Source organism: Phascolarctos cinereus, unplaced genomic scaffold (assembly GCF_003287225.1).
Source record: "Phascolarctos cinereus isolate Bilbo 61053 unplaced genomic scaffold, phaCin_HiC Scaffold_726;HRSCAF=1367, whole genome shotgun sequence".
Classification (NCBI taxonomy): Eukaryota; Metazoa; Chordata; class Mammalia; order Diprotodontia; family Phascolarctidae; genus Phascolarctos; species Phascolarctos cinereus.
In genome coordinates this window covers 240,957,938-240,971,116 of record NW_027556098.1, presented here as the reverse complement: position 1 = coordinate 240,971,116, position 13,179 = coordinate 240,957,938, and the positions used below count along the sequence as shown (strand labels likewise).

The 13,179-nt window shown below is 37.4% G+C and overlaps 1 protein-coding gene across 6 annotated transcripts in view; it reads right to left on the bottom strand.

The window, feature by feature from the left end:
* CACNB4 (calcium voltage-gated channel auxiliary subunit beta 4) overlaps positions 1-13,179 on the bottom strand; it is a 334,518-nt gene that overhangs the window by 16,810 nt on the left and 304,529 nt on the right. For all 6 annotated transcript variants that reach the window (XM_020970344.2, XM_020970346.2, XM_020970347.2 and 3 more), the window contains one exon: positions 611-796. In XM_020970344.2, the coding sequence (XP_020826003.1) occupies positions 611-796 (186 nt within the window). The remainder of the gene's footprint in view (positions 1-610; positions 797-13,179) is intronic.

Sequence of the window (13,179 nt, the reverse complement as noted above, 5' to 3'; positions counted from 1 at the left end):
ATGACAGGCAATGAAATACACACTCTCTGAAGTATTCAAATTGTGGGTAACCCAAAGCGCAAGGACAAATACATGGTGAGAGTAAGTAAACTATAGCATATTACTAAAGATGAATTATACAAGAAAGACAGTATAAACAATATCTTCAGAGAGAACTACAACTAGAAAAGGAAGAAAATTCATCACATAGAAAGAATAAGGGATAACTAATTGACAATCTGTGTGTCCCACTGGTATCCATGTAATAGCAAAAGGTTTAGATGAAGTCCACAGCATGTTAGTATGGATTCTTTATAGAGGATATGATTGAAAGAAGCACAGAATGAAACACCGTGAATATGTTGTAATCTAAACCATTACAGGGAATAGTTACAATGATGAGATCACAGATCAATTAAAGTATTAAAACATGGAAATTTTGAAGTTACCTACATAAAGATGATCTCAACTTTATATTGCCTTCAAGGCCTAGCATTATAACGCACATAGTAGTCTGTTAATAAATGATGTTTTTATGTTTCCCATGGAGTATTTCCCTCCTCAGGTTCACCATCATTAGTCTATTAGGTGTTGGGAAAGTGCTTGAAAAAGTGACTGAGTCAACAGGTACCTGTAATCCAGAGATTGCAGTGGGGTACGGTGAAAGTGCTGTGGAGCCCAAATTTCTTCCAAGTAGAGGTGTCATAGGGGTGCTACTTGTTGTGTGTGTAGCACGCCAGTATGCCTCAAGGTATTCTGCCAAATGTTCACATGCATCCTCAAGCTGATTTTCATCCAGGATAACATCAAACATTTCCTGTTCACAACACGAAGAATCCATGTTAGTTACCTTTTAGTTGGTAAGCAGTAAAACCCTTAGATTCCAGTGAATATTGATAACAACATATTGATGCTTATTTTAGCTATCTTTCTACACAAATTTCTCTATTAGAATTGAGTGATGTATTGTCAGGTCTACACAAAGTTAAGTGGCTGTCTGTAGAATTATTCAGTGAATATGGGAAAAAGCAAATCTAGATATTTAGAAGAAAGTGGATTTTTCTGTCTGAAGTATCGGGATAACCTTTTATTTTGCTTGCATGCCATCTCAGGTTAAAAAGAATTGCAACAACAATGCATGGTTTTAGGTGTCAGTGGTAGTGAGGACAATGAACATTTAATTAAAAGGTATAATACTCCATGAAAGAACTTCTTACCTATATGAATGATGGTTCAGGCTGTGTTACTTTTCAATGCAAAGCTTTGATTCAAGGACATCCAATGTTCATAACATTTTTAACTCTCTATATGAAACTACATCTAGCTTCCAGGTACTCAGCATTCTTAACTATTTCAATATAGTAACATAGAAATTAAACAGAGAGTATATGTTTCTAAATAGAACAATGGTTCTAAAAATAATGTTAATAATTTAAAGTTTATAAGGTACCTGACAAACTATCTCATGTTGTCCTCACCACAGCCCTGTAGATAGGTGATACAAGCGTTATTTCCCCACTTTACAAATAAGCAAACTGAGATTTAGAGATAAAGTGATTTAGTTACTGTCACTTAGCTAATAAGCAGCAGAGTCACATTCAAATCAAGATCTCCTGACTCGAAGTCCAATGTTCTTTTCACTACATTATACTGTCTCCCAGAAGTCAAACTTGGGTTAGCATTGATAAGCATGTAAAAATTATCCTTATCACAGGTGATGGTGAAAGTGCATTTCCTGTGTAATAAAAAATACCTATCATTTATATAGCACTTGAAATTTTGCAAAGTGCTTTCCACTTGTTATTTGATCTGATTCTTCTAACAACCTTGTAAGGAAGGAACTATTATTATCTTCATTTTATAGTGGAGGATGCTGAGGCTTAGACATATTAAGTGGCCCAGGGTCACAGAGCTAAGTGTCTGAAATAGTATTCGAACTCAGGGGCCTTCCTGACTCCAAATCCAACACTCTATCCATTGTGCCACCCAGCTAAGTTTCATATTCTTTAGAAGACACTTAAGGTCAATCTACAGTTGAAGGCGATGTAAGCAGAATAGAGGTAATTTGTATATTTTCACAACATGTTTGTCCTATAGAGCTGAAATTAATGTTCTTTCAAATAGAAGAGAAAAATATGGGAGGAGCAAGCCTATTTACATTATTAGTTACAGGAAGTCTATATATCACAAGGGCTGGAAGGTTTTTGTTTTTCATTTTGTTTTGTTTTGTTTTTTGGCAAAACTTAAATGTACCTTGCTAAAACAGAGTCTTTTTAGCTGATGACACAGCAGATGCATTTGAAGAGTATGGTCAATTTTATTTAAATGACCATAGCCGTATTGTCTACTACCAGCAAAGATGCCAGGGAATTGAGTTGTTGCCCTGGTGAATAATTAACTGCCTTCTCAGAATTCCCTTATCTGTCCCAGAAATTGGTAGATGTCTTTTTTCCCATCACGATGCCCTCCAATTGTGCCCTTGATCTTAATCCATCTTACTTCTGCCAAGGTCTTGCTCCATCAATTCTTCCTTCTATTCTTCATCTAACCTTTCTTCCTCTCTATTGGCTCCTTTCCCTTGATTTACAAATATGCTCAGGTCTCCTCAGTCCTAAAACAAAACAAAAAAACCCAAACAAAAACCGCATACCTTCTTCAGGTCCTTTTATCCCCTTGAGCATTCTTCCCATCCAGTGTCAGATTTCTTGAATCTCACTTGACTCATTGTCCCCAATTCCTTAACACCCACTCATTCCTCATCTCCATACCTGGCACATAGGAGGTGCTTAATAAATGCTTGTTTCCTTCCTTCCTTCCTTCTCACAACACCCTACGGAAATTGTTCTCTCAAAGTCATCATAGACTTCACAATCGCCATTTCTAATAATCTTTTAAAAGTGCTCATTCTTAAGGAGAAAAAAAACCATGTTATTTACCTTTCTATTCACTGAGTGCTTAGCACAGCACTTTGCATGCAGCAGGTATTCAATGTGTTTGATGAACTGTATTCGATCTGCTTCACTTGCATTGGTGCTACAGTATGACTCTAAACTAATAAGTGTGATTTTTTAAAACATACACATCAAAATTTATACAACCAAGTGAGTGTTATCTTTTGGAGCAGTTAATATGGATGGATGTTCACCACTGGAATGATGCTTTGCATTATATAACACCACTGGAATAAGTGCATAGCTTTGCAAGGTGACTAATTTTAAGAGAATAACACTTGTCTTAGTTAAGGTGTTTTGTTTAGAAATTCTGGGTTAGAATGCACAACAAGAGGTAAGGATGAACACAGAGACTGGACTTGTGATTGCACTAGAATGTGGAACTCGAGTAAGGAAACTCCCTTTACCAATGCAGATTGAAACTGCTCTACAACTTCTGGTCTTAGAGAATTTCTTATATAATGGAAAGGTTAAGTGACTTGCCCAGGGCTACACAGCCAGTATGTATCAGAAGAAGGACCTGAGGGGCAGCTAGATGGCGCAGTGGATAGCGTACCGGCCCTGGATTCAGGAGGACCTGAGTTCAAATCCAGCCTCCGATACATAACACTTACTAGCTGTGTGACCCTGGGCAAGGCACTTAACTCCAAATTCCTAAAAAAAAAACAAAAACAAAGAAGAAGGACCTGAGCCTAGGTTAGCCAGGCTCTTTGTCATAGTGCCTCTCTATTCATTTAACCTCTGGCTATTTTCTCCAGTACTGGATGCTCCTTCCTAGTCCCCAAAGACCAGGGCTAATAGAAAGAATAAGCACAGTCTCCGTCTCTTACACTTGCTTCCAGATCATTCCTTTGCCACTCTAACTCAACAACCTCTCCATCTTTTAGGTTAACTCTTTCTATCTTTATCAGCCAGTGTAAGTCCTTATGTTTATCTCCTGGCCTATAGGTCATCCACCTTCCCTCTCAGAGTTCAGTACCTCACTCATAGTCTTCCTTCCCTCTCCATATGTTGCCTTCATATTTGGGGATTTCATTAAGTATGTCAGTGTTTCCTTGGACATTCTCATCTCCTAGATCATCAAGCTCCTAAACTCTATGACCTACATTTTCATTCAACTTCATCCATACAGCGGGATGGTCATACATGTCATCTCACTATTACCTATACTGTTCCACTTCCATGATTCAAAAATGAAACTTCCTATCTTTGGACACAACCTCTTATCTTTTGATTTCTCCCTTTGTTTCACTTCTCATATAACTATTCTTCATCCTAAAGATGACCTCCAGTTTCTCCACCCTTCCTGTTCTCTTAGTCAGTTACTCTTGCTCTGGCCTTACTTTCCTTTCTTCACAGTCTTGACTATATGGTTTGCCAGTTCAAACATAGAGTAACAACTATACTTGAATCCCTTTCTCCATTGTCCTATCATCAGTCATACTTTGCCAAACATTTATCTATTACCCCATCCATTCACTTTCTCCATTCCTACTCACATACTGCTAGATGTTACTAGATCGAGTCATGCAACTACGTCATCTGGATTCACTACCAATTTATGTGATTTAGTCTCAACTGAGGTCTGATGAAAATTCTTTTACTCCTTTCTGATTAACTCTCTACTATGCCTACCATGGTCTTTAATAAATGTTTATTGAATTGGATTGATTTCATATTGGTGTCAATTCTTGGAATGTTCCCCCACCCACACCATTAAAGATAGGCTCAATAGTGGTAGTTGCTATGAAGCTAGTTATTAGAACTTCAAATGTGCAGAACAAAATTTTATATCCTTTTCAAACTTTTGGGGAAAATATACAATGAAATATGTTGGCACTAAAAAGTCACTAAAACCCCCCCAAAAGTTTATAACAATGATATAAACAATGACAATATTCATGAGCACTTAAATCTTTGTCCATGAGATAGGCCGTGATATATATGTGTGTGTGTGTGTGTGTGTATACACACACACACATAAAATATGTATGTATGTATGTATGTACATATATATATATATATACACACATATATATGTATGGATGTGTGTATGTATATATATACATACATATATATTTGTAAATTTTCATTTTATAAATAGAGAAACTAAAGTTCAGAAGTAAGTGACTCACCCTGAGTCCCCTAGTTGGTAAATGTTAGGTTACAGGATCATAGCTGAAAGGCACCTCAGAAGCCATCTCCAGGACATGGCAGCTGGTTTTCTGACTCTGAGTTTACTGCTTTTAATTAAAACCAAATGAGAAACAACCCACTGAGTTATCCAAGCTAGCTTTTCCATCCTTCAAAAAAATATAATGATACAAACCTAGCCAGTGTAGCTACCCAAGTTAGCTCATGTCTGCTATAGCATGTGAGAGCCCACAGTAGGATTTGGATGGAGAAAGCAATCTCATCAACAACCAAAAAAAAAAAGTATGAATAATTCTGACAGTTCCAGGCAATTGAAGAGCAAACAGGCCAGAACAAAATAATATTCTTCCCTTTATTACAGCTAATCATAGAGGAATATTGGTGACTGAGATGCTCTCAAGGCACTTCCTCAATGAACAACATTGTCATTCTATTATGAGTTATATTCTGTAGTCGGCCTCTCTGTCACTTCTATTAATGGAATGGGAGCCACTAGTGCAGGCTATCAAAGGTGAACAGGCCCCATATGAATAACTGGAATACAGAGCAATCAAATCAAAATACGACAATTCTTCCTTTATGTAAGTGGACTGCTCTTCAGACCTCTGTGTAAAGTGATTTTACATAATGCGAATTTGCCCATCAACCAGGGTTAGGAAGGGAGAGAGACAAAAGGGGCTGGTAGACCAGTGGAAAGTGAGGGGCTGGCACATCATTCAAGGATATGTGGTGGCTGGAGCAGAAGGAAGAATATGGAGGGCAGCAAGGCAGGGACAGGCACACTACACAGACAGACACAAGGGGGCTAGACATGAAGGGAGGCATGGCAAGTGGGTGGAGTGGAGCAAAAGGCAACCCCTCAGCACAGAGGTCTCAAGTTGAGCCCCCATCCAGCAGTAGTCTTTCAGCTTCTGTTTTTCTGCTTTCATGTGAAGGTGTGTTTTTTTTTTTTTACGGTTGTGTTTTTTGTTTTGATTTTTTTTTTTTGTGGAGAGGATGGGAGGCCACAGAATCCTGAGCTGAGGGGCAGGAGTGGAGAGAGTGAGCACAGTCCTATACAGCAAAATTAACATAGGTGTTGTTGGGTTTTTTTAATTTGAATTTCTTTCAGAATTCTTTATGTAAAGTTGAATTTGCATAATGTGAATTTACATAAAGTGAAAATTATAAATGAAAACTAAGAGAAAACCAAGCTCCTTTGCCTGATAAATTCTGTTATGAAAATAAAAAAATCAAGTACCATAAATAAAGAAAAATGAAGATATATCAAAATCATTTACTAGGCCCCAAGAGGTTTTTAGGAAATTATTTTGTTTCTAAAGATTAGGATACTGTACAAAATGTAAAATAAATAAAAACATTTTATAATGGATCTATGCATCTTTTTTTTTAAGGTGATAATCTGCTTAATTCTTAACCCCTCAGTGGGTTTACATAGGTCAGGGGATAAACCACTTCCCAGAAGTGTAAAAGTAGAACAGCTCTGTTCATTTTTAGGTTGCTAAGAGGGAAATTGTTCTGTTTCCTGCCACCACCACCCTGAGGAGCCATGTGCCCTAAGGGGGTGAAAATACAGTTTCTTCTAAGTACCTCTTCTACCTTAATCAAGTCAACAAGACTTTATTAAAGGTCGACTACAGTGCCAGACACTATATTATGTGCCAGGGATAAAAAGAAATGAAAAAAAAGGTTCTTTCTGCTCTTGAGATTATAGTCTAATAGGAGAAACAAGTTGAAAAGAACTATATATAAACAAGATGTATAAAGGATAAATTAAAGATAATTTTTAGAGGGAATAAATTAGCATTAAAGAGGATCAAGAAAGGCTGCTTGCAAAGGGTAGAAATTTAGCTAGGATTTGAAGGGAGCTAGGGAGGCTAGGAGGTAAACATGAGGAAGGACAGAATGCCAGATATAAGGGACAGCCAATGACAATGTCTAGAGTTGGGAAATGGAATATCATGTGCCAGGAACAACAAGGAAGCCAGTGTCACTAGATTGCAGAGTATGGAGAGGGGAGCAATGTAGGAGACTGGAAAGGTAGGAGAGGGCCAGGTTACGAGGGCTTTGAAAGGCAAACAACAGATTTTATATTTGATCCCAAAGACAACAGAGAATCAGTAGAGTTTACTGAATGGGGTAAGGGGGAAGTCACACCAATAGACTTACACTTTTGGAAGACCACACTGATAAGTGGAGGATGGCCCTGAATAGAAAGAGACATGAGGCAGAAGACCAACCATAAGTCTACTGTAATAGTTTAGGAGTGAGGTGATGGCAGCCTGAATATTGATAGTGGTAAAGTCAGAGGACAGGAGGGGAAGGTAGAATTGACAGGACTTGGCAACAGATTGGATACTGGGGTACAAGAGCATGAGAAATAAAGGTATCATCTAGGTTGTAAGCTAGGTTGTGACTAGGAAGATAGTATCCTCAAGAGTGATAGAAAGAGGGGAAGACTTGGGTGGGGGGAAGGAAAACGGCTCAATTTGGGACGTGTTGATGTCTGTAGGATATCCAATTCCCTAGGTCCAACAGGCAGTTGGAGATATTAGTCTAGATGTCAGGAAGGAGGGCAGGACTAGAGAAGTCGATTTAAGCATCAAAAGCAAAGAGATGATAATTGAATCCATGGGAGCTGAAGAGACTGCCAAGTTAAACAATATAGAGGGAGAAGAGAAGAGGGCCCAAGACAGATCCTTGGTGAAACAGTTTCATTTGAATAAAGGATACTCTTCTTGTGGAATCATGATCCATGGTTGATTCAACACTGCCAATGTTACTAGATGGAATGTGTCAGTCTCCTCCCCTATGATTTCAATGCTATCATTGTAAACTTTCTGGACCAAAATGCTCCTCTCTGGCCACCTCTGCCTTGTGTATTGTTTGCCTTATTAGATAGAATACAAGCTTTTAGAGAACAGAAATTATATATGCTTCCATTTTCTCCCCAGAGCCAAGAAAAGCTCTTGGCACACAAGCAGTGCTTTCATTCATTTATTCTTTCATTCATTCATTCATTCTATCTTGCCCTGGCCTTATAATCACAAAAATTATTTGTACGCATAGTTTTAAGGAAGAGTATTTAGGGAATGTAACTGTTACTGCCACTACATTCATTGTAAAGTATAGATTATATATCACTGTGTCTGGCTGAATACTGTTCAACACTGGTTAAATTGGGACTTGTTAAAAAATTGACAAGCTGAGGTCTGATGAATTGACGTTGCTCAGATTCCTCATCTGTAAAATGAACTGGAGAAGGAAATGGCAAACTACCCCAGGATCTTTGCCAAGAAAACCCCAAATGGAGTTATGAAGAGTCAGACATGACTGAAAAAAGACTCAACAATAACAACAACTAAATAAAGACAGGAAAAAGTAAGATAAATTAATATAGAAAAGAAGCTCAGCTGTATTAAGTGCTTAAGGTCAAGGTTGGCACATACTCATAATGGTCTCAGAGTTCTATGTTACCCCTCCTCTGCTATATCTAACCACTTTTCTTTCCCTCCTTGTTGACAGAGAGGGCCAGCCCTTCCATGTCAGGGGGACAGCTGCCCTCCCCCTTTCAACCTTTTGGTTGTTTTTTTGTATGTTTTCCCTATTTCTGTCTGTCTCTGAAGTTGGTCTCCCACCACTCCAGGACATGAAGAAAATGTATGCAGCAAACCAATAACTGGGAACTAGGGACCATTAAGATCCAGTTACCATAAACACTCTTGGAAATTCAGGGCCTTTTTTCAAAACCTCTGAGGTTTTGGAATCTCTGTGTCCCAGTTATTTTAAGTACACAGGCAAGATAGCATTTGGAATTGCTCAGTTTCCAATTCACAGGCTTTGCTGCCTAGTGAGCCTATGTATATTAAGTGGGTCAGAAACAATTGCTTCTGAAAGTGTCAGGTATTTCAAGTATGAAGGTGAAATCACCCAATTTTACTCTTTATTCATGGTGCAGGTCAATGGAAAATTTGTAATAAGGGAGCAACATGAACTAGCATACTGGGAACTATCAGGAACCTTAGAGAGCTTACATTTAGCCACAACAAGTCTAAGTCTCTACTGCAATGGGGGGAAAGAGTGACAGAGAAAAGATCACATATTACTACAGCTACTGTAGTGTTTGTTAGAGCCTTGTGAGACTCTTTACTTTTACATAGAAGACTGGGTTCTCGTCTTCTGGAAAGCCATTATATGTCTTTTTACATGGAAAACTGTGTCTTCTAAGGAGGTATTGGGTCAGTTTTTGGTAGCAAAAGGCAACTAGTAACTTAAGTAAGATTAAGGGATTACTTTTCATTATATGTTCAACTGATCATTTACTCTTCTATTTACTCATCCATAGCATTCATTAACATAGTACCTACGCCATTTGATTTGGGGTTATTTTTTTCCTATTCTAATTTAAACTTCCTGTTAGAGAGAGAGAGAGAGAAAGGTAAGAAAAAAAAACTTACCACGCTTGAATGTATCTGGTGGAACCAAATGGCAAATTTTAAAATTAAATTTATAAGTTTATATATCACAGATAAATTCAGGCTATGTCTGAAACAGAGTTTGGACATGAACTCCGGCTTCTCTCATATGAGTCAGAGTAACCATGACAGTAGTCCTCATATTGGCCAAACAACCCAAGAATCTAGGATCAACTGTAGGTAATTCTATTCTAACACAAGCATTCTTAGCTGGAATTCTTGATTCAGCCATCTTTTCCCTGCGGCAACATACAGCCTTTGTCCCATCACTATCTTTGTCTGGCTGGACTGGAGGTTATTAGACCAGGGTTCTAAGTCCTAGCTCTGCTAGTAAAAATGAGCTGTGTGACATTAACCAACCTTTATCATCTCATCTGTAAAATGAGGGAGTTGAATACCACTGTCTCTAAGGTTTCTTCCAGCTCTGACATAAGATCATAGCTTTATATCTGGAAGGGACCTCAGAAGTCAGCTAGTCCAACCCCCTCATTTTGGAGATGAAGAAGAGGGGCTCAGAAGGGTTAAAAACTTCCCCAAGATCACACAGGTAGTAGGAGGCAGAACAAGGATTCAAATCCAGGTCCTTTGACTCCAAAGCCACCATGCTTTCCACTCTGTCATGCTGGTTCTTCAACAGAACCTAACTCATTTCAAAAAGTTTTTTTTGTTTCTTTTTTTTGGTGAGGCAATTGGGGCTAAATGACTTGCCCAGAGTCACACAGCTAGGAAATACTATGTGTCTGAGACTGGATTTGAACTCAGGTCCTCCTGACTCCAGGGCTGGTACTCTATCCACTGCGCCACCCAGCTGCCCCTAAGAAGTTAATTTTTCAAGTTGCTGCTCTAAACACTAGTAGCAACTTAATTTCTTGTCAACTCAGTTTGCTGGTTTTGCAGAGGAATATTCAATGACCAATTAAATTAGTCTCAGTTCTTTCTAAAGAAGCCCAAATAATATCAAGATCAGAAACCATTTGAAAACAATGGGAACTGGGGCTTTGTACTAAATTAGAGACAATTTTTACTCATCACCTCTTTTGTGGCCCCAAGTCAGCCTTATGCATGTCAAAATTAAAAGGCAGAATCCACTCTTATCACTGACACCAATTAGCATTATTGCAAGTGCCATTCATGTAATCTCAAGTTAACATGCTTTAATAACATGCCTATGTTTTAGATGATTTTAATTACCAGGTAATTTATTCAGTCTCTACTTGGATCTCCAAATTATCTGAATCATGTTGCCACACAAATACTAGGAATCTTTCCAGGTCCACCTTTGACACTACCTTCATGACCTTGGTTAAGTCACTTAACTTCTCTATGCCTCATTTTCCTTATCCACAAAATGAGGAGGTTGGATTGGATGACTTCTAAAGTTTAAAGTCTCTTCTAGATCTAAATATATGGCATTATCTATGACAATGATCTTACCAGCATAGCAGGTTTACCACCTGAGAGAGTCTGCTTCCTAGAAAGATTATAGAGTATCAGCCCCTAGAGCACTTATGCTGCCCACTATAGCACTTCTCCAATTTTCTCCATGTAAGGAAAGGTGCTAATCCAGCTCTCTGGATTCCCTGGATGAAGAAAAATCCATATTGTGCCTAGATACAATTAATCCAGACATGCCAAGGTATATTATAGTCACAATTGTTTAGTTACTACATCTCTAAGTATCAAATGTGCTAAAATGTTTAAAAGTCAGTCAGTCAATAGATATTTATTAAACATCAACTACCTGTCAGGAATTGTGCTAAGTGCTTGAGGATGCACATATAAAAAAAGGCAGTTCCTGCCAAAAAGGAGCTTACAATACACTTTTCTAATAATTATAAAGGATATAAAATATGTAAAAATAAAAACCATTTTAGCAAATTCAACCCATCAGGGGAAAAGTTAAAATATAAGTGCAGTCATGTACACGTATTTTGTCTTCCATTTATCCTTGAATTTACCACTGAGATTCCCAAATGTAGGCATAAGCTAATATCAATCACATTAATTATTTCAAAAAGAGTCTTACACTGTCAAAAATCAAGAGCAAGCATTATTTGTAATGGAAACCAACTAGAATCCTTTCCAATTAGATCAAGGGAGAAGCAAGGAAATCTATTATCACCATTATTATTCAATATCATACTAGAAATGTCAGCTATAGCAATAAGACAAGAAAAAAAACTGAAGGAATAAGAATAGGCAAGGAGAAAACAAAACTATCACTTTTTGTAGATGATATGATGGTATGCCTAGAAAACCCTAGAGAATCAACTAAAAAACTAGCTGAAATAATTAACAACTTTAGCAAAGTTGCAAGATATAAAATAAACCCACATAAATTATCAAGATTTCTCTATATTACCAGCAAAACTCAACAGGAAGAGATAGAAAGAGAAATTCCATTTAAAACAACTGCAAATAGTATAATAGTTGGGAATCTGCCTGCTAAGACATACCCAAGTATTATATGAACACAGTTACAAAGCACCCTCCACACAAATAAAGACAGATTTAAACAACTGGAGAAATATCAATTGCTCATGGGTAGGCCAAGCCAATGCAATAAAAATGACAATATTGCCTAAATTAATTATTTGGTTATATAACAACAAAACTAATAAAGAATTACTTTCTAGTACTAGAAAAATAATAAAAAAAAATTCTCAGGAGGAACAAAAGGTTAAGCACATCAAGGAAATCAAGGAAAAAAAAAACAGTGAAGGAAGGTGGACCAGTAATGTCAGATCTCAAACTATACTACAAAGCAGCAATCATCAAAACAATCTGGTACTGGATAAGAAAAAGAGTGTTTAATCAATGGAATAGATTAGGTACACAATAAACAGAAGTAAATGACCACAGTAACTTAGTGTTTGATAAACCCAAAGATCCCCTCTATTGTGGTAATATCTCACTATTTCACACAAACTGATGGGAAAACTGGAAAGCAGTCTGGCAGAAAGTAGGAGAGACCAATATCCTACACTGTGTACTAAATTAAGCTCAAAATCAGCATATGATTTAGATATAAAGGGTGATAGAATCAAATTAAGGGAACATAGGGGGGAAAACATACCATTCAAATCTGTGGGAAAAGGAAGAATTTATGACCAAACAAGAAACAGAGGATCAGGAGACATAAAAAGTTTTTGCACAAACAAAATCAATGCAAGCAAAAATAAGAGGGAAGGCAAGAAACTGGCAAAAAAAAATTTTATAGCAAGTTTCTCTGATAAAGGTTTTATTTCTCAACAAATAGGGAACTAAGTCAAATTTATAAAAAAAAAATAAGAGCCATCCTCATTTGATAAATTGTTAAAGGACATGAACAGGCAGTTTTCAGAAGGAGATATCAAAGCTATCAATAGTCATATGAAAAAAATGCTCTAAATCACTAATAATGAGAGAAATTCAAATTAAAACAACCCTGAGATATCACCTCATACTCATCAGATTGGCTTATAAGATAGAAAAGGAAAATAACAAATGCTGGATGAGATGTGGAGAAAGAGATACACTAATGCACTGCTGGTAGAGCTGTGAACTGGTCCAACCATTAGACTGCAAGCTCCTGGAGGGCAGGGATTGTCTCTTTTGCCTCTTTTTGTATCCCTGGTGCT